Source organism: Artemia sp. Qi Xiang Cuo, chromosome 6, assembly GCF_049724085.1.
Source record: "Artemia sp. Qi Xiang Cuo chromosome 6, ASM4972408v1, whole genome shotgun sequence".
NCBI classification, from domain to species: domain Eukaryota; kingdom Metazoa; phylum Arthropoda; class Branchiopoda; order Anostraca; family Artemiidae; genus Artemia; species Artemia sp. Qi Xiang Cuo.
The window spans coordinates 14,910,658-14,932,841 of record NC_142799.1 but is presented as its reverse complement, the minus strand read 5'-3'; the positions used below and the strand labels follow the sequence as shown (position 1 = coordinate 14,932,841).

General features: G+C 38.1%; 1 protein-coding gene across 1 annotated transcript in view; it reads right to left on the bottom strand.

Annotated features, from left to right (window-relative positions):
- Positions 1–14,157: 14,157 nt before the first annotated feature.
- shtd (anaphase promoting complex subunit 1) overlaps positions 14,158–22,184 on the bottom strand; it is a 220,066-nt gene continuing 212,039 nt past the window's right edge. The window contains exons 30-31 of the mRNA XM_089090505.1: positions 20,702–20,809; positions 14,158–14,290 (exon numbers count right to left, since the gene is read on the bottom strand). Of these exons, the coding sequence (XP_088946631.1) occupies positions 14,202–14,290; positions 20,702–20,809 (197 nt within the window). The 3' untranslated portion in view covers positions 14,158–14,201. The remainder of the gene's footprint in view (positions 14,291–20,701; positions 20,810–22,184) is intronic.

Here is a 22,184-nt window from a genome sequence, read left to right as displayed (position 1 = left end):
ACAATACTTCAACAGTGTATCAGATTTATGAGGTATCCAAAAAGCTTTCATGTCAATATTGGAGTTAACATGCTTCTTCAGACACGTTGGAAAATCGGTTTAGGAGGGACATTAAGAAAGTAACTAGCTCTGAATTGATCTTTGTAAAGTATTTCTTTGTGTTGAGTTATACTAAAAGATATAAAGTAATGTTGGGAGTGAAAAAAACAAGTGCTTCAAGTAGGAAACAAGTTTTAGGAGTGACATTAAGAAAGTAAATTGCTCTGAAACGGTCCTTGAAAAGTGTTTCTTGGCTTTGAGGTATCCAAAAAGCTGTAAAGTATAGTTGTGAGTGAAAAAGATAAGTAATTCAAGTTGGAAAATGGGTTTAGGAGGGACATTAAGAAAGTAACTTGCTCTGAAGTTGTTCTGAAAAGTGGATCTGGAAAATAGGTTCTGGAACTTGTTCTGAAAAGATATAATAAAGCCATAAAAAAGTATTAAAAAAAATGGAGAGGGGACTCTTTGGGGGGCCCGGGAGGGTGTTGGGTGATCCGGTGGCCCTTGAGGGCCGGGTTGTCCTTTGGATGACCGGGGGGCCTTTGAGGACCAGGGGAGGGCCTTCGGGGGTCTGAGGAGGGAGGTTGGGGGATAAGATTTCGAAATTTTTACTATTTAGTTTACTTTTTTTGCGGCGCATCCCTGCGGCGCATCCTTGCGGCGCATCTTGCGGCGCTTTCCTGCAGTGCCTCCCTGCGGCACATCCCCTGCGGCGTTTTTCTGAACCGTGGCGCATCCCTGCGGCATATCCTGCGGCGCTTTCCTGGCCCATGGCACATCCCGGCAGCGCTTCTCTGGTCCGGGGGACCTTTGGGGGCCGGGGGAGGGCCTTTGGGGCACAGTGTGGGCCTGTGGGGCACAGGAAGGGCCTTGGGGGGTCCGGTGGGGCAGTTGGGGACCGGTGGAGGGCCTTTGGGACCCCGTTGGTCCTTTGGGAGCTCGATGGGCCTTTGGGGGGCCCGGGGATGGCCTTTGGGGGTCGGGGCGGGCCTTTGGGGGCGCCGGTGGACCTTTGGGGACCGGGGGAGGGCCTTTGGGAGGTTGGGGGACATTTGGGGACCGGTGGAGGGCCTTTGGGACCCCGTTGGTCCTTTGGGAGCTCGATGGGCCGTTGGGGGGCTCGGGGATGGCCTTTGGGGGTCTGGGTGGGCCTTTGGGGGTGCCGGTGGCCCTTTGGGAGCTTGGGGGTCTTTGAGGATCGGGGGCTTCCTTCGGGGTTGGGGTAGGAGGATTGGAACCCTTTGGGGTTGGGTTAGAGGACCTCACAACACTTTTCAAATGAAACTTGTGTATTATAACGACCACATAGTTTCAATATTAAATTCTCTTCTAAAATCTCTTCAAAAATCATCTTTTAAAATGTCTCTAACTGTTTTTCCGAAATAGTTCCATAACCTGTCTAAAACAGTTTCGCTCAAATAATCCCTAAACGTAATTCAGCGTGTTCCCTTTGTTTGGCATCTCTGCGCTAATGCATTTCAAATTAATAAGAAACCTGATTCCCGCGCTAAAACAATTCATCGCTAAGATGTTTCTTGGAGAATTGTTTCCGTGGCCTTTGGCTATTAATATCCTTTGGAGTTCGACCAAAAGAGTTGTTTCCGAGGCATAGACATTAATGACTTGGATCTATTCCTGGAGAATCGTTTCTATGCGAAAATTTATAAAGTCTGACAGATGATGTCATTGGTTGATTGATCTGTCAAGAAAGGGGAATTAATTTGTTGTTTCTAAGGGGAATTGCTGATTCACGATAGGTGAATTGAGGTCGACAGCACAGGTGTTCCAAGGTCAATGTTGTTGTTGTTGTATATGCACGCTCTCAGCGAATGTCAAGGTCGATGTTGTTGTTGTTGACACACTTGGAAAAAGAGGTCATTGTCCCCATTAACCACGTGTTCTCCCTAATGACTCTATGCCCATATTTGGAGCCCTGTCAGTATTCTATGCCCATATAAGGAGCCCTGTTCGGAGTCGGACCCCCATCTCTACTACAATGGGCAAAGTTTATAGCTTACAGCCCTTCCCCTGGGAACTGTGGGGGATTAAATCATCCTCAAAAACATATTAATTAAATTTTCGACTATGCTGAACAAAATCGCCATCTTAAAATTTTTATTGGCTGACTTCGGGAAAAAATGAGCGTGGGAGGGGGTCCAGTTGCCCTCCAATTTTTGTGGTCACTTAAAAAGGGCACTAGAAATTTTAATTTCTGTTCTAATAAGTATTCTCCCGATATTCTAAGACTACTAGATCAATACGATCACCCCTGGGAAAATGAAAAAAAATAAATAAACAAGCATCCGTGATCTTTCTTCTGGCAAAAAATACAAAATTCCACATTTTTGCAGATAGGAGCTTCAAACATCCAAAATAGGTTTTTCTGATACGCTGAATCTGATGGTGTGTTTTTCATTAAAATTCCATGACTTTTAGGGGTTGTTTCTCCCTTTTATCTGATGGTGTGTTTTTCATTAAAGTTCCATGACTTTTAGGGGTTGTTTCTCCCTTTTTTCGAAAACAAGGCCCCATTTGACTTTTAGGGGTTGTTTCTCCCTTTTTTCGAAAACAAGGCCCCATTTTTCAGGCATGTAAATTTTGATGGGTAAGACTAAACTTGATGAAACATATATATTTGAAATAAGCATAAAAATCTGATTCTTTTGATGTATCTATTGATATCAAAATTCCGTTTTTTAGAGTTTCGGTTACTATTGAGCCCGGTCGCTGCTTACTTGCAGTTCGTTACCACGAACTGTTTGATAACAAATCTTATACTTTTGGGAAGTTTACAATTTATACTGCCAATTTCTAAATTATTTGCTCGGGCGGAAGAGAAGCCAACCAGAAACATGGAAGAATTAGAAAAATTCCCAGCGCTAAAAACAATCGATGCCAAGGGAAAAACTAATAGATTTTTTCCATTATAGGCTACCGGTCGCAGGGCTGCCACAGGTACAAGGAGTCAAAAATAGGGGTGCAAGGACTTTCTTTTGGCGGAAACCTTCCTGGCACCAAAAAAGGTTCCAATAGAGATCTGGTCCAGCTGTTGTTTACCGTATAAACGACACAATCAGCATCATACTCGATATTCACACAGATCTCTCAATAATTTGAAACCAGGACAGTAATAACGATCGCCTGTAGCGTCACCGCTTTCTGGGAAGACAGGGATTATATCAAGATGATCTGTCCAACTAGGTTTCCCTTTTATTCTTCTCAGGTTTCTTATTTTTTCTCCTTCCTGATTTTCAACTACGAAGGTACAAAAATTACAAAAATACACAAGTAATCACTTCAGTTAATAACCAAAAAATCATCACAAGACCGCGACATTTCAAAATCACTTGTTTTTTTTTCCTTTTTTTTGGGTTTTGTTTCCAGCAGACTTCTTCAGAATAGCAGTAATCAGCAAATTTTTTTTTCTGTTTCGAAAGAAAATTTTTGAGCTAACAAATTATTGTTGAGTTAAAAGTGAAAAACAGTTACCACTTCCCATTGCTTTAAGTTGCGTATTTTTTTGCCCTATTTCTTTTTAATTGTTTTTTAATTTTTGGCTACTATTGACCGAGTATCGTTTTTTTTTTACTAAGTTTCAGCTACATTAGCAACAGTGATATAAAGACTAGTTAAGTAGGGTTCGACATCAATGACCACTTTAATAATAATAATGTATTTTATTCACGCTTTACAAGTAGACAAAAATAAGCGGAGTAAAGAAAAAAAGACACTCATCTAAAGGTACAAATATATACGCGAACTATTTACATGACAAGATAAGTTAACGGCGAATCAGCAAGAAATTGCACACTGTGGCGGCTAGCTCTTGCTTCAATTTCACCAATTTTTGTCACTGGATCAATGATCTCGTAACGGATACTGACGTAACTATTCGAGAACCACAAAGATAAATCCAACATAAATTTTGCCAGCTTGTATTCATAGGTGCACAGCTGTCTTTCTGGGTAGCTTTTAGTAACTCCCAAAGTGTGGTAAAGCTTTCTAATTTAGTTAATTATTAATTTAGTTAAAACATATAAGACGCAAATATAAAGTTTTGAAATACCACTTTTTTATTAAGATAAGGAACATATTCAGCTAAGTTCTGTTTAACGGGAAATTGAGAAATTACCACTTCCTAGCGATTACGTGGGAAGGTGTGGTTGATAAAAATGTATAAGAGATACATTTTATCGGAAGGGAAAATCTTATACTAACTCTTATGCCGGACTGACCTCTGGTCCATTGTTTTTAGAAATACCTTGGAACTTTGTTTTATCCATGTAAGTGTCTAAATATCTATTTATATATTATTGTTGTTTTTGAGACTTGTGGTCTACTTGGGACAGCCAGTCCCAGTAGACAGAATATATCCGATTATATTATAGGTTAAATGAATAAAAGTATTGTATTTTAGACAACCTTCCTACGATCTACTTTTAGCTTCTCGAACATACCCAGTCGGTATGCCTCATTAGTTCGGTCAGAGCCTAAGACACGCTACCAAAGTTTAATTACCTTAGGGCCAGAGTTTATCTCCCCTATAAAGGGAGAATAAAGGCATCTACGACTACACCCCCCAAATACCATAAATATACACTTCACAACAACTGGTGGTCGCTAGAAAAACTGTGTCGAGGAGACTAAATAAGGTTGCAAAATTAAAAAAAAATCGAAATAACCGTATTAGAAGGGGAAAGTGAATGTACTTTTCTTTTAGCGGCGCTCGAATTAGCAAAACTTCGAGCAGCTTTGCTCGAACTTTGGCTATTAGAAATAGATTTGTTTCCCCCCAAAGAGTTGGGTACAATACAAAAAATGGAGAAAAGGCTCAATCAAGAATTGTAAAATGAAAAAAAAATAGTATTCAGTATTTATCAAGTAGAAGTATGTGTATTGTTAGTATTTTTATTAGTGTTAGTAACAACTGCAGTGTAGTAGTGCCGTATATACCTACATAATAAAGTATTTGTATCGCGAATTGAAAGAACAAAATAAAAAAAAATAATACGTAAATAAAAAAAAATAAAATATCTAGCTGGACTGATGAGACGCTGGTAGAAATGGAAGAATTTTTGTCATAATAGTAGCAAATAGGGTCCTAATTCAGCCTTACTACAGGTACAGGCTATAGACTCATTGTACAAGGATAACACTGATACAATTTAGCAAAGGAAGCACATAAATTGTGGTCCAAATAATTAAAGGTTAGAAGCTGCCATTTCCGAGTGTTTTAGGAGTAGAGATGCCTCGAAAATATGGTATCTTACGACGTAATAAGCAATAGAATTACCTTTGTTAAAACTAACAAATACTAGGTTAGTTATGTAGTTTCACAAGCAAAGGGAAGTAAAAGATATATAAATATATATAATTAAAGTACTTGAGGAAAGGGATGGAAAAAAAATAAGAAAAGTAAAGTTATAAGTCAGAAAGCAAATGTGGAAGCTTAGCAAAAGTCACCGAAGGAAGCAAAAAAAAGAGTTGTGATCCAGCTCTGATGGGAACTCTGTGTAAAGCAAGAAATTTGGTGAAACAAAGTGTTAATCACAGCAAATGGAGGCACGGTAATAGGTCTTAGAAGGGTCTCCTTTACCTACACAGAGGACCTTCATCTGAATAATGGTGTTAGAAAAAGTTCAAATTCTGAACTAGCCGCACAAAATGCGTCCGAAGAAAGTTCTAATTTGAATTTTGAGCCATGGCTGCTTTTGAGCCATGTAGATGTAAAACAAGCCAGTGTTCATGCTTGTTTACAAAGAATATAACCCCACATTAGGACAAACAGAGAAGGCAATGCATCCTTTTGGGATAGCTGATATTGATAATTCTGGTCCGCTCTTACGGTTACTCAATGACGAATTATCCTCAAGTCTAGTCTAATTATAAATCAGTAAAGTTTAGTCGAATATCATATAGAGTGTATATCAGATAAAACACGGTCTGATAGTAGAATTCAAATAGAGTGAAGCCAATAGTCTCTTATATTCAAATTAGCCTACAAGTAGATTGTATCCAGGAACTAAATAAAAATAATATTACGGAAAAAAAAAATCAAACGAGTATAAAAGCCACTAAAGAAATATCTATATTTTCTTTTTTAATCGGTATATAGATAACATCAAGTTTTCTTTCAAATATATATCGCCAGTAGAAATTATGAACGTCACATTCCAACGCCAAATTATTAGCTCCGATCTGAAGTGTCAAAACGAATTAGGCTTCGCTTCAAAAATGAAAAAAATAAAGGGATATAAGTAAGGCCACGTAACTTTTAAAAGGATGTAGTGAACCTAATTAAATTATACATATATAGAATCAGCATTGAAAGGCAATTCTTTTGATATGTACAATGAAAAAATTTATTTCTGGGGGGGATAATTTAAAAAAAAACGAAGGAGGCTAGTTTACTGAAATGGGGTCATTGGAAGCTAGCAAATTTGGAGTTGAGCTCAATCACTGCTGGTCTCTCGTTGTTAAGTACATGCAATGCATCTACTGACCTTTGACTCTCTGAGGTGACACTTTCAGTCGAATTTGAAAATAATTATTTTGAAGAAATTTAAAAATAATATTAATAAGAAAAACAGCAAGAGTTTACATTAGGTGCACGACATGTACAAGCTAGCTGTAATCTTATTATAATTAGTTATAGCCTGGGAGAATATTTTTTTTATTAGTTACAAATGATAAGGGGAGAAAAAAAAGAAATTTTAAAGAAGCTCTATAAAGGTTTAAGCAAAACTTAGAATAAGCTTAGAAAGCAAAGTGTGCTAGGTAAAGGAAACGAAAAGCGAAAAAAAAAATTATAACCCAAAAAAAACTTACCAGGAGGTAAAAGCCAACGACAAAATCCATTAAAAATCAGCCAAAAATTAACCCCATCGTCACAAGAAAACCACAGTAGTTCAAGATAATAATTTTAACTCTAGCGATGTATTGGATCTGAGAAAACGAATTGGCACAGGAAATCCCTAGTTTGAACAATTTGGTTTCACCTGTGCCAACCCAAACACCCAAATCCCAAGCCGTCGAACCCTAACAGAAACTAAACGTTTCCACTTTTTATTTGAAAATAAAATATAACCTTTTGCAACAAAAAAAACTCGCAGTAATAAACGTAAATTTATCATTGTGATTCTCCCAGAAAAAAGCTTATCAATAAACTGCAGATACGGAGGACCGAAATCAAAGTTATTTAGCCTTGCAAGAGAATTATTGCCTCTATTTCCTTGGCAAATATAGAATGGTATTTAAAGCTAGGATAAAATTGGCAACCAATATATCGTAAAAATTGCATTTTAAGGAAGAAATAAGAACTAGCAAATGCAAGGCAAAACTTAATTAATAGTGTTAAAAAAAAAATTAGCTGAAAAACTTCAGTACTTTTCTAACACAAAAACTTTAGAAGAAAAAATTTGAATAATTTCAAAAAATACAGGTTACAAAACTTAGACAACCCCCCCCCCACCCAAATACCATAGAATAACACTTCACAACAAAAGCGGTGATACATATAAGATAGAAGGCGCAACTACGGAGTTAAATATTCTAGCGAGGGTGGGTTTATTAATGCTATTTTTCAGGCTTACTGTTTTTCCGTAACCTTTCGTAAGAGACCGAGATACAATATCTTTAATAAGCCCGGTGAACCATAATCTTATCGTTGAACAATAATCAATTCCGAGGTACCGCAGGCTGTCCGTTTCATTTATCACTGAACCTTCAATATCGAGTGAAACAGAGAAATTGTACTTCGCCGGACCATTAAAAATACAAAACTCTGTTTTGGAGACATTCACAGCAAGACCAATAGATTTATAAAGTTCAACAATCTTAGCCAATTTATGCCGTAGACCAGATGTAGAAAAACTGATTAGCAGTAGATCTTCGGCGTATGACAAATAGCTAATATTAAGCCCATCAAAGTTGAAACTTCCCTTTAACTCTCTAGTGACTGTATACGTTGCGCAGTTAAATACAGTGGGACTTAAACATGAGCCCTGTCTTACACCTTCCGAAGGCACCAGACGATTATTTTGCCTATCTCTACCTAGCATAATACGTATAACTGTGTTGTTATACCAAAACTGCAAAAAGGACACAATGGAGGGATCAACGCCGCAATCCTGAAGTGATAACAACGCTTGTGAGTGCAAAATACGATAAAAAGCAGCAGAAATGTCAACGCTACATGTAGGTAGACCCCGGCGCCGCGCCGGCGGATCGACCGAACGCCGCCAACGAGACCGCCACCGAAGTGACGCCGCGCCGCTGGCGCACCGCCGTCGGCAGACTTTGAATTAATTTTGCGGCAATTTTTTATTGCGTCAACTGCAAAGTCGGAGCTTTTCTTCTCGTGTGGTTTAGTATTTCGATTTGCCTGATTATAAATCAAGCAGGGCTTGCACTATCCCCGGATTTTCGGGTATTTCCCCGAAAATATATGCGTCACCCCGAAAAAAAAATTGGTTCCCCGAATCCCCAAAAATCACCCAATCACGGTGCCACCCCTAGCGATTTATCACCAGTGACTTTCCCTGCCAAATATTACTTTGCGTACCATAATCCTTCACTACTCTCTTGTTCGTTAATTTTCGTCCCTTTTGTTACTTTGCATAAAAACCAGACAGATGCAATTGCAATATATCACAGTTCTTCATATGTTGAAAAAAAGTATCGTGTTTATGAAATGAGATTAAATCATTTCGAATGCAGCTTCCCAATTGCTATTTCTTACATAATTCGTAGTCAAGAATTTTATTTTTAAGTTGAATAGAACGCATTCACTACTATACATGTTCAGTTGGATTTTGCAATTGATAGTTGACAGATTGTTTCTACAGCTGAATAGTAAGTTTGCAGAATTTTGTTTTCTTTTGCTGTTTTAGATAAGGTTTTCTTAATGTTTAATGCACAATTGTTGAACGCCTGATAGATTAAAGAAAATACAATCTTCTTTCAGAAAAAATAATACTCCCCCCCCCCAAAAAAAAAACGTAAACGTTCTATTGAGACAAAATTTAGCTATAGACTAAGCTATGTACAACGATGGGGAACTAAAGATTGAAACGGAAGTTACCACAAAAATATGATTCATAAAAAAAATGTAAATTACTGCCTATAGAGGGGGGGGGTAGGGGGATATCATTTTAAAATGATAATACCTCATTTTTTTGAATTGAAAACAGGGATGCCAAAAAGATTTATTTTTCATTTGAAGTGGAGACGGAAGAAAATGATATCAAATTCCCTGGGAAAACATTAAAATATTTTTTTTATTGAAAGCAGGGATACCAAAAAGTTAATTATTTTTTTTTATTTAAAGCAGAGACGGTATCCTATCAAGGTGGTAATTTTTGTGAGCATTTGGAAATCACAGCTTAAACTCAATAACTGATACTAAGTCTCCTAACATTTTGCTTGGATTAAAAGTAACGAACTAGGAAGAAAATCTCAGCATCTTCCTGGAGCTACTTCAGTTTTCATATTACATCATTTAATTACATTTAAAACGGTGAGAAGGCTCTTCATTTTTCTTCATACCGAATAAACCTAATGGTTAACTGGCTATTTTTTGTTTCATTGTAACTGAAGTGTTCTCATGTTAAGTGTTCATCATGAATTTTTCAATTTGATAAATTTACTCCTTTTAGATGCAGTTTATAATTTAGCTGATACTAGGTATTTATAAGTTTACAATTTGGAATGAATCCCCAAAAGAAAAATGAATAATATCCAAAAGAGCAGCCAAAAGCAATAAAAAACAGCAGCAGTTCAGGATTAGCCGACCTGACATATATTCTATAAAGAAGCCAAAATAAACTTAAAAATGTTTTTTTTAAATTGTTATTAAAAACCAGTTTTTAATACAAGGAAGGCGTTTTAGGAATCCAATAGAGCAAAAAAAAAAAAAAAATCAATATCAAAGTCACCCATGTTAACTGTTTTAAAGATGACAAAACAGATATTGGCAAAGGACACTATGAAAAAATTAAGCTTCTAAGTTCAAACTTATATTCAAAATTTTAACCCAGATAACTGACGAATTTTATGATACGGTATTTGAAGTTTTGTATGCAGTAATGCTCGATGAAAAAAACCTACTAATTTTGATAATTGTTTATGTTAAGAATACATAGCTAATAGATACTTCAACTACTATGCAAGGGTTCTGAAACCCCACAGCCATTTCGTTTCTACCAGATTTCTACTTCTCTTGATGAATAACGAAGAAGACCAGTTTCCAGTCAGCGACTTGTGAATTTTTGAACTCATGAATAGGCTCGAATCTGTTGTAAATTTAAGCTGTGATTTGAGAAAGACTGATGAAACATTAATGTTTGCGGTCAACATCAATGTTTGCGGTCAAGATAAGCCGACATCTTACCGGCAGCCCGCTGCTGTTTTTGGCCCCGCCGCCGCCATTCTTCCCTCATCGGCCCGGCGCCGGGGTCTAGGTACATGTAAACACAGAAAAACCCTTCGCAGAAGCTCTCCGCAAAATAGTTCGAATAATTTTGTGAGCTGTGGTACAACCGACATGAGCCCGAAACCCAAGCTGCTTACTTCCTACGAGACATTTTGGAACAATAAATGGCAGCAGGAGTTTTTCGAACACTTTACTAGATAAACTCGACACTATAATTGGTATGTACGAACTGCACGAAGTCGCGTCTTTATTATTCTTCAATATTGTGATAGTAATCCCGACACAAAAGTTTCTTGGCACGATGCGCTGTGAGATGCACATTTGAAATAGCAGGGTAAGATGATCAATAAATACATCAGAAGCATTATTTAGATGGTCACTGCAAATTCCAGCAGCTTTGCCACTCTTTAGCTTAGATATTATAGTATAGACTAGATTCTTAGAAATACTAGTTTTGCTATGTTTTATGTTTATCTATGTTATAATTTGCTATGTGTATAATTTTGCTAGAATTTTACTTTTCAGGCGAGCATTCATTTGTCCCTAAATTCCTGGTTCATGGGTGCATCATGAGCGGAAAAAACCTTCTTGTAGTGAGTTACCCATTCGTTTTCACTGATTATGGAATTATGGTTAGAATCACGAAATTAACTTTTGTGTACTTTTTCTGATTACGCTGAAATTCTTTCGATTGGTTTTCTAACGTGTCAGCTTCGGCCTTTTCAACACAAAATGCGAATTGCTTTTTTGCTAGTCGGCAGCAACGGAATACATGCCCCGAACGAGGCTTGATGCACTCAATCCACAATCGATACCAAAATTTACTACGTTCTTTTGCACTCTTAGTATCGGGGTTATTCTAACCAGGTTTTCTTGTTCCTGACTTAATGCGGGATGTTGGGACAGCACTTTTCTGGAAAAACTTCAGGGCATGGATCAGTTCGCAAGTATGTATTCCTAGGGCAATCCTATCTTTTGTTGAATTTTCTTCTAACAGTTGGAAAGGAACTCTAATTTTGGCTAATACCTAATTAAGACCAGTCAATTAATGTTCTTTATTTATTTTCTCCCATTCGCTAACTTCACGCCAATTTTGCCCACGTTTGGGTGACGTGAACCGGCACGGCAAAATTTAGGCTAATTCCTAGGTGGTCACTTATGGTGCATTCGTCGTGCATGTGGGCTGCAAGCGTATCAAAATGCGGAGAAGGGATGTTCGAAACAATGATAGATGTCTGATGTGGACCCCAAGGATAAATGTATAAACATAAAGTCACTGTTTTTGGGATTACTCTGAAATTGGAATCAGCTATTGAAGACATCAATAATCGGAACCACGGGCCCTGATCAGAAGCCCGACAATTGAAATCAGCACAGAGAAGAAAAACGTTCATTTCGGTGTCTCCGTACAAGGCGTCTGAGCCGACTGCAGGGCTGACTAAAATTCCGACCCGAGGCAATTGTTTGGTAATCTGTAGGCATATACAAGCAAACCAGGATAAGGCTTGACGGCATCGTGAACCTCACTGCAGTAAGGAAGTCACAGCTTTCAACTAGAGAAGGTGATAAGAGGGATTCCACGAATACAGCCAAACCGCCACTAGGGCGACCGCCGCCAGATTTCCTTTTCGCGGGCTGGAAGAAGGTGCACTTGCTTTTTACATTTGGGAGCAAACTAACGTTCTCCTCTGTTAACAGGTGTTCTTGTATGCAGACCACAGCAAAATGGTCCGAACTCTCAGAAACTTAATCTAATTTGTAACTTGAATGGCCATATATGGCATGGGAATACACATATAATATGCTTGAATTCGAGGTCATGGGTGGGGACTAGAGGCGTCTTTATTGTACATGGCTTTAAATGTAGGGCACTTGAGTATGGCATAAGCTGGGTGGTCACCTTTGCATCGCGCACAGCGAATGTGTTTCGACGGGAAGGGGTATTCCTTGGTGTTCGGGTGGTTTCCAGCACAGTTAGAGCATTTCTCAGTTGCTGAACAATCTTTAGCCGGGTGACTAAATCCCTGGCACTTGTAGCAGCGTTTGGAGGGTACAACAAAAGGAACTACCTTCAGGTGAGTATATCCAACGGTGATACCCCACATAGCCTGATCGACAGATTCTTTTTCTTTGAAATTCAGTTTGACAGATAAGCTATCACCAAATCTGTAAGCCTCACTCAAGTTTGGAATAGCTTCAAGCATCTCCTCTTTCGTACTTTCTATCGGGACATTTTTAGCAATAGCACGGAACTGAGGCTTACGAACGGTAACGGAGGCCTCCGGTAATACAGACTGTAAACTGGTAACGATGGTCTTTGCGTCTTCGGCGGATTTTGCACAAATAGTGAGAGCATTCTAGAGCTAATGGCCTTGTGAATTCTCCCAGTCGCACCGATGGATTCAAGCAATTTCTCTTGACTGGAACACGATTTAAGCACCTCTGGGGGGAGATTTTTCAACGTGACAGGGACCGCATTTGACACGGATTCGTAGGGGGAAGGCTAGGCAGCTTTGTCTACGGAGCATGAAAAACGTTCGACAAGAGAATTCAGTTTTTCACCGGAGTCGACCACTGTACAGGCCAGTTTAGTTGCTACATCGTTGGGGATACTAGGAACTTCGGCAGGACCACAAATCGTGAAACGGAATTTAATCTTGTCGATAGCATCACTTATTTTTATAGCCTCTAGAATGTCCTCAACAACGAGCGAAATCGGCACGGCTGTTCACCGCTCCTTGAGAATGTTTGGATTAACCTCATCCGTGAAAAACTTAGCAGCAATTCAAATATTGTCCTTACTAAAAAACTTCGCAGTGGTATCTACTATAATGTCCTTTGGAATGTCCATATTTTTCATCATTCTCTGAAGAAAATTCAGTACAGGGGCGTATACATAAGACGCCATTTCATTTCAATCACACCGCTTTTCAATCCCGCAGCAAATAGAATCTGTGGGAAGTGCGATACACGAATCGCCTTTTTCCAGCAGTTTAAGGATTTAAAAATCCAGCCGATACTACGGCACTTGATGTTCGCTATTGCTCCCTTCTGCACAGTCAGTCTATCTCCGACAAACAAGAAAAACGGCTTGGCACACCTATTTTGAACCCGGTTTAAATGGAACAACAAATTATTCAAAATATAAATAAATGTTCTGAAACTAGGTCAGTAGACCACAATATTTTTAATCCGTATCAAAAAGTCTGTAAATGATTTCTTCATTAACTCCGGTCACTGAATTAATTCATGAACATACCGGACTTTAAATTTAATAAATCCAGTCAACATAGATGCTTTCACCATGAACTCTGATACATGACTTTGATACTTGAACTTTGGTGAATTAAATTGTCCATTAAGAGCAAGCTAAGAAAAACTCAGGTAATACATAAAACAATAAAAACAAGCTTAAATGACTCCAGAGACAATGGACGTCAAACCTTTTCGTCCATCATTATCAATAAAACTTGGACGATGCAGCCTTGAAATTCTTCTGCAGTCCTTAGGAGACTAAAGATCACTAACAAACTAATAAGACTTCTTGGCTGAAGTATTGACATGAATTAATCTTGTAAGAAGGGATTTGAGAGCTGTTTTAGGGACCAAGTGGCAGCCATTCGATCAGTTTTCCAGCTTTTTCAGTACCTATTTAAGAGCCTTAAGAATTGTAAACGATAAGACAATGCATGAAATGTATATAATCTTGGAAAATGTAGGTCTATGCGAGTTATGAAGTAAATAAAGGAAGAAGTTTCAAAAACACACAACTAGGGATATTGACTGATTCTTTTTGCACAAGTAGGTCTTCAAGTCGGCCTGAAAGTAGAATAAAAATATTATTACCTACTAGGTCTTAAAAATAACAATATAATGAGCTAAAAAGATGAGTTGCAATGCTCCACATTAAACATGATTTTTAAAAAAAAATCTAACTGTCCACAAAAAAATTAGCAATATCTACTTTTGCAATTTCATTTGTTAATTTTGTATGCCTACATTTGAAATCTTTGTCTAAAGAGCTTGCAGTATTTGTTCACTTAAACTAACAAGCCCTGTAACTCGAGATCTTTGAGGATGGAAACCCCTTATTAATACGAATCTTCAGCTAAATGGTCTGACAGTTGAAGTAAAATGTAACCATACCCTGATAACAAATCAATATTAACATAAGTTTGTGCTGTCTTTATTTTTTCTATTTAAGTGTCTTTTTCTCTTAGTTGATATTCATTTAAAGTCAAAAACTTGGAAAGTCCCCCAGAGAAAAATCTAAAAGGCATCAATAGTTTCCCAGTTCGGTTTGCATACTGTCTATGCATTTTACTTCAAATAGGAACAAGTGCAGTGTTCGCAATATTAGCGATTTCTAATTCCTAGAAAGTCCTTTTAGAAACTGTTCATGCCGTTTAAACCAGTTCACCAGTTCGTGCAGACATCAAAGATATTGGGAAAAATCGACAGAGAATATCATTGGTAATATTTTCCTCACGATATTCAATGCAGCTAACATTAATTATTATTGAATCCATTCTTAAAAAAAGGAGATTACTCCATTCTTCTTTTTCTTTTTTTAAAACATGTTCAGCAAGGTTGTGATTAATTGTTAGGAATGTTTTCCATTTCTTGGCTTCTATACCCCAGGTTACGAAATTTCTTTTTTCATTAGCCAGGTCCTTATTTAGCGTTGGAGGTACCTTTACAGTAACAGTAGTAGTTTTGACCCATCGTTAAACCTTCGTTTAAAAGTATAAGTTGATGTTAAATACAGTACATACACTGAGTTTGATTGATATCAACCGCCAGTACGGTTGAACTGGATTCTTCTCTTAAAAGGGAATTAGTCCAACAAAATTCGAGATACTAACCATACAGCAGCCTTACCATACACTTACCATCCATGTCAGACTTTCAGCCCACGAAACACTTAGGATTTGGGAATGATAGTGGATATGACAGGTATTTATCATTAAGAAAATAGCGACGAAGACCACACTGCTTTTCCATAACAAACAACAAAAGCACGAAGAACAATAGGGAAATCTTTTTGCAAGACAGTGGAGATAATTTGAATGAATATTTCTGCCCTATGTCCAAGGGCCGTCCTCAGCAAGACAAAAATATCTAAAAGAAAAAAGACTCACAATAACATGCGACCAATAAAACCAAAATTAATTTTTTTTTTCAAAGCAGTCCTAGCATCCTTAATTCAGCGAAGAGTCCTGGCTGAACTTCGCTGTAGTAAGGATTCTAGGACTGCTTTGAAAAAAAAAATTAAATTTTTGGTTTTAATTTTTATATATTTTTGTCTTGCTGAGGACGGCCCTTGGACATAGGGCCGAAATATTCATATCAATTATCTCCACTGTCTTACAAAAAATTTCCCTGTTGTTCTTCGTGCTTTTGTTGTTTATTTATCATTAAATCTTTTAAAAATGGAAAATTCAAGTTTTATGGTATCAATGTGGCCAAAGACTTCACATTAGACGGTCAAATTTACCATCGATGGTTAGCTAATTTACAATCGTGATTTGGTGGTTTTCGTAAACCCTTTTTCCTTTTTTTCAGGTATAAGCCATCGTGCATATTTGCGTTTTCTTGTTCCACAAGAAGGGATTGACCAGTCTGTGCATTCGCTCAAGTGAAGATACACTTTTTCTACTGAAAATCTTTCTTCAATTTTTGTTACAGACTGGGAGGCAAAACCGATTCGGGGGGGATTAATCCAATTTGCCTACTTCACAATAGTAGAGAACGTTGTGGCTCGAAAGGTTTTCGTTCTTTTTAAAGAGTGTTACATTTTCTTAAAGCTTCTGCTTGAAGTAGCAATAACGAGTTTCCCTTTAAGTAAGAGTAAAAAAACTATTCTGGTTTATTTATTTATTTGAAAACTCGTTATTGTTTATTTGAAGAACATGATTGAGGTTTCGCTCTCTTTTTGGTTTCGCTCAAAAATTGGGTAAATACAACAACATCAAAAAGCGATGTTATTTGGCTTCCCTTTGTCACAAGCACAAAAAAATAATGTAATTGCCTTACAAAGAAACGTCACAAAAATTAACCAAGGAAATTACAGCACACTTTAATACAAGATAATAGGATAGTAGGGCCCTCTTCTCTCTTTGGTTCAAAAAGATATTAACGAAGGGTATTTCCCAAAAGATGTCTCATAGGAACACAATAATTAAAATAGAGCAAAATAAATTTTTTATAGGTTTGTTGGTCCTGTTTTTGACATAAAAGCTCTTCTGCTACTGCTAAGAAATTTAAGTCTTTGAAAGCTCATCTCAAAAATACCCCAATTTAGCATTAAATAGTCTTGGGTTTCATCTCTGGCTAAGCCTGGAGACAGGGATGGCTGAAAGTCACCTGGGACTACCAATTACTGGTAATGATAAACCTTGCCATAACTCAGTGCAGTAGATTATTTTTCCTTTTTTTCATGCCAGATTTCACGACCAATTCTCTCACCATATGCCACTATACTGGCAATTGCATCTATACCCAACATTGTCAAAGTTATTGAACAACACGATGAGCAAGAGATGACCTGGGTAGTGAAGCAGTTCAAAATGAGTAATTTCTTGCTTCAGGTGTCACCTGTAACCAAGACGTGCCTTTTCTCTAAAACAACTGCAGCAGAATTGTAATTCCAACGCTAATTTTTCAGCTGAATTTTAGTTTCATGTAACAAAAAAGAATTCGTGACAAGCAGCCACTCACACAAACAGCAGATGCCTATGGACCCAAGTCCATTTTCAAATTTGCACGGTTCTTTTCATAATTTCGAAAAATTTTCATACATTTTTTTTTCCGCTTTTCCATCGGGGTAACCGACGGTATGAGACCAAGAATTGCAAATTGCGAGAATGATATTGTTGATAATGATGATAATGAAAATGATTTTGTTACCGCGTCCGGGGCAGCCGACGATCATTTATCCGATTGGACGACTCTCCAGTCGGAGAAGACTTCGTTTATCCTAACCCCAAAAACATATCTCTGACTAGGAACGCTAAACGTACGCACACTAGCCAAACCAGGAAAAAGGGAACTAGTCCTAAACGAGATGAACCGTTACCGCAGGGACATCGTTGGACTATCTGAGACTCACCTTCCCTCCACAGGAATAGAAAGAATACATGACATCACGCTCATTACGTCTGGAAGAATTGATAGAGCTAACCACCGAAGTGTCGATTTCCTATTCTCCAAGCGAGTTAAGCAGTCTCTTCTTGTAATCAATCCTGTCTCTGAACGTATTATCACCATTCAGCTGAAACTATCCATTGCCAACATGACCATCATCCAAGTTTACGCCCCAGACCCGTCCCAGAGTGACCAAGAAGCCGAAGAATTCTGCAACCAACTCCAATACACCGTTAACACTGCTCCCAAGAAAGATGTTCTGTTCGTGATTGGGGACTACAAAGCAATTGTAGGACACTCAAATGATGAACTAGAAGACGTCATGAGAAAGTTTAGGCATGGGTGGCAGAACCACAGGGATGAAATGCTCATCGACTTTTGTCAGGATAACGAACTCTTCATAACGAACACAATATTCTGTTATAGAGAACAAAGGAATACTTGTCTGCAAGCGATGGAAATCATCAGTAATGAGCACAGTCCCCATAGCCGGTGGCGACTTCGACTTGGACCACGTTGCAGTCATATACTAGCTCCGTTTGCGAATTTAGAAGCCCCAACAGCCTAAGAAAAACTTACCAACATGTCTTGTCGATCTACTGAAAAATATAAAAACAAGGAACAGGTATAGAACAGCACTCTCAAACAAGTTGTCGAGAATCCAACCCATGGAAGCTTCAACAGCAGAAGAAATTGACCGATTGGTCGACGAAAGCGCATCCATCATCAGAGAAACTGCTAGTGAAATCCTGGGAATTCAGACCCACTCAGATAAGTTGTGGATCACCCCCGAAATTATTGATCTATGTGTGCAGAAGCGCGCCAATGTTAACAAGTTAGATCAAAAAAGAAGGGCCGAGTACCAGTGGCTGAATCGCCTAGTAGAAAAGGAAATACGGCAAGCACTGGGACGCTACATCAATCACAAATGTCTTGAGTATGAAGACGCCTTTCAAAAAGGTAATAGCCACTTCATGTACAAGAAAGTCCGTGAACTGTCAAAAAAGAAGTCCTCGGCCGCTCCTACACTGTTAGAAAAACATGGGCTCCCAATCACGGACTCCGAGGGAAGACGAAAACGACGGAAGGATCACTTCAGCGAAAAACTGAACCCCACATTAACACCCGACCCGAACATCTTACTGTCTTTCCGACTACCGCAGTACCCAGTAGACCCAAGCCCTCCTCAACTAAGAGATGAAGTACTCTCAGCAATAAAATCTCTAAAAATTAATAAAGCCCCAGGCCTAGATGGTATTCAGTCAGCACTATTAAAAATAGGCCCAGAAGAATGGTTGATATCTATAACAAAGTCATAACAATTTTCTGGGAAACGGGCCACTTCCCTAGATCTTCGGCGAAAGCCACCATCGTCCCCCTTTTTTAAAAGGGGGGAAAGGGCGACTGTAAAAACTACAGACCAATAAGTTTGACTAGCCAACCGGTGAAGATTCTTACAAAAATACTCCTTGACCGTCTGAAACCTCTGACAAACCATATCTTAGAGGAATACCAAGCAGGCTTTCGAAAAGACCGCTCTACCATATACCACATTTTCTCCACTCGGAAATTGATGGAGAAGTATATCGAGTTTGCGAAAGAGCTGCTACTACTCTTCATCGATTTCAAGCAGGCTTTTGACTTGATATGGCGAGATGGATTATGGCACATCCTGCTACACTATGGAGCCCCTGAAAACATAGTAATCCTGATAAGAGACATGTATTCACATTTCGTCAGCCAAGTCCAGACGCCCAAGGGATTGACAGAGGAGTTTCTGACATCAGCGGGCGTTCTTCCAGGTTGCCTCTTGTCACCCCACCTCTTTAACCTATTGCTCAAGGCAGCGCTATCATTTGCTGAAACTGTTGACGGTGCAGATATTGGAGGGAGCTTATTGATAAACTGGCATACGCAGATGACATTGAGAAGCTCCACAGTTAAGAGCATCTACTTCAAGTTGACACTGACAAACTAGTGTCAACAACCGTGCCCTTTGGGATGGTTATTAATACAGACAAAACCAAGGTTATGCGGGTGTCTGGAGACCCTGCTTCAAAAAACATGCAGCTAACAATAAAAGGAGAGCCAGTAGAAAATGTCGAATCCTTCGTCTACCTAGGGAGTCTCCTAACTTCTGATAACGACTGGATCGATCAAACGAAGACTCGGCCTGGCAAGCACCAGCTTCAAGAAACTCTTGCCAATCTGGAAAAACAAGACTCTGTCAACTTCTCTGAAGGTGCGACTCTTTAACTCTCTCAGAATCCCAATAGCTTTATACTCAAGTGAAACTTGGTCAATAGAGGCTGATGATGAGCGAAGAATCCCCGCTTTTGAAACTAAATGCCTTAGACGCATTGCGGGGATTACCTACATTTACCGAGTCTCAAATGAAGACCTCCAAAAACTACTTCGCTTTTCCCGCACCATCATGGACCGGGTCAGAAGCCAACAACTCCGCTGGCTTGGCCATATCCAGCGAATGTCGGCCAACCAGCTTCCCAAAATCACATTCGAAGGACGGGTTAACGGCACGCGCCCCAGAGGCCGACCTCGTAAGAGATGGACCGACAGTTTCCTGGCCCATAACCTCCCCCAGCTACTTCGTCTAGCGCCAGACAGATCGAACTAACGTCGCCACATTCATCATTTGCTCAGAAGAGAAGAAGCCCCAACACAGCCACAAAGGCCGGACGGGACTTACATATATATATAAATATATATATATATATATATATATATATATATATATATATATATATATATATATATATTAGTTAATCTGTTTTAGTTTTATATGTATTTTGCATTTATATTATTTTAGTTTTAGATTTTAGTTTTTTTTTATTTTTGTTTTACGCTGAAGACGCCTTATTTTATACGGGAGAAACATTCTTTTTATTTTTGTTCTCTTCGTTTTCCTTTACATGGCTGTTTGTCTCTTTCATTCTTTTTTTTTGTTTTGTTCGGCTACAGATCTTTTATTTTCCGACAGATGTACCCCACTTTCTCCAGTCCTCCCTGAAACATCCACACGATAAAAAAATCATACTCTCGTGTCTGATTATCAGTTTTTCTTACCTTTAAGTAATGATAATTTCAGGTCATTGAAGGCCAGGTATCCCGACAGCACTTCGCAACTAGGTAAAGCATGGTCTTGCCTTAATTTCCTCCCAGATTCCAATAAAACTGAAAATCAATAATATATGAAGAGAGAATGTTTAAACCTGTTGAAATTATAGAAATATATTTGACGCTTTTATTTTACTAATATTTGGAGTCCGATTATTTTCTGAAACAGTAACTGAGAGGCAAACAATTTACAGGGATGCACCAAATGCCTTTTTTGTATTCGTAACCGATTGTATATTTCAGAATATTACTTTGCTCTGGCTTTTGTATTTTGTTACTTATACACAAAATTTGGACATTAAACATCCCCCCCCCAAAAAAAAGAAAAAAAAATATCCGACTCATAAAAAAGTGATAAAAAAGCACATAACAAATTTTGATCTGTTTTGATTTTTTTTTTTGCAAACCTGCCCCCCCCCCATAAAAAAACCTGGATACGGCCTTGTTAGGAAGTATTAAGTGTCATGACACTTCTTATCTTGCAGTAAGAAAATTTCAGTTAAAGGTTAATACATTGCTTAACAGTCAACACCTAAGTTCAAAGAGGATGGGTAACTGATGAGAGTAGAAACTGGCACTAGAGTAAAAAAACTATCAACGCCATCTAGCGTGTGATGACTATTGGAATTTTTTCTGTGTAATAATAAGAATGATTAATTTAATGAGTATAATTGTTAAAATAATGGCAATAAAAATTGTCTGATCTTAGTTCCTGACAGAAAAACGATTACAATGCTTGAAAAAACGCCATGGTTTGCCAGACGCTAGATGGCTTTGATAATTAATTTTTTTGATTCTTGTCGATAAAAATTTTAGTCTTGAAAATTTTCAGGAAACTACTGAAATTAAAAAAAATTATTCAAGAAAATAGCCTTAACAGAGATACAGATGATTTTGGTTTAAACTCTGTTTACGATAATTTATTGAAGTCAAATAAAGTAAAGTTCATTTCACCCAATGCGATTAACCTCTGTCCAATTGTTGGTTCACATAATGCTAACGAACCGGAACCACGAAGGTCAAAGAGCCTCGCTTCCTGCTTTGCTTTAAAACAAAGGCTATTAAACAATATGTAGTTATTGTATTTTGTATAAAAATTATTGTTTTTAATTATTTTATTTTAGTATTACCACTGATGACGGTCATAGCATATGTGACCGAAATATCTAGTATATTTTTTGAGAAATTTATCACTGTCTATCAAAAGGATTTCTCTATTTGAACTTTTTATTTATTATCATGGAAAGGCAGTGTAGTCTTCGAATTTATCTTCGACTCCAGCACCAGTCCACACTTAAAGGTAACGCTTCCAGTAAAATATAGACTATAATGGGGCAATTATAGCACCGAATTGAGAAGACCATCATAGTCTTCTTATATGCTTGAGAATTTTTACTTAGTTAGTGTTTTAACCTGATTTAAAAAGGCTCTG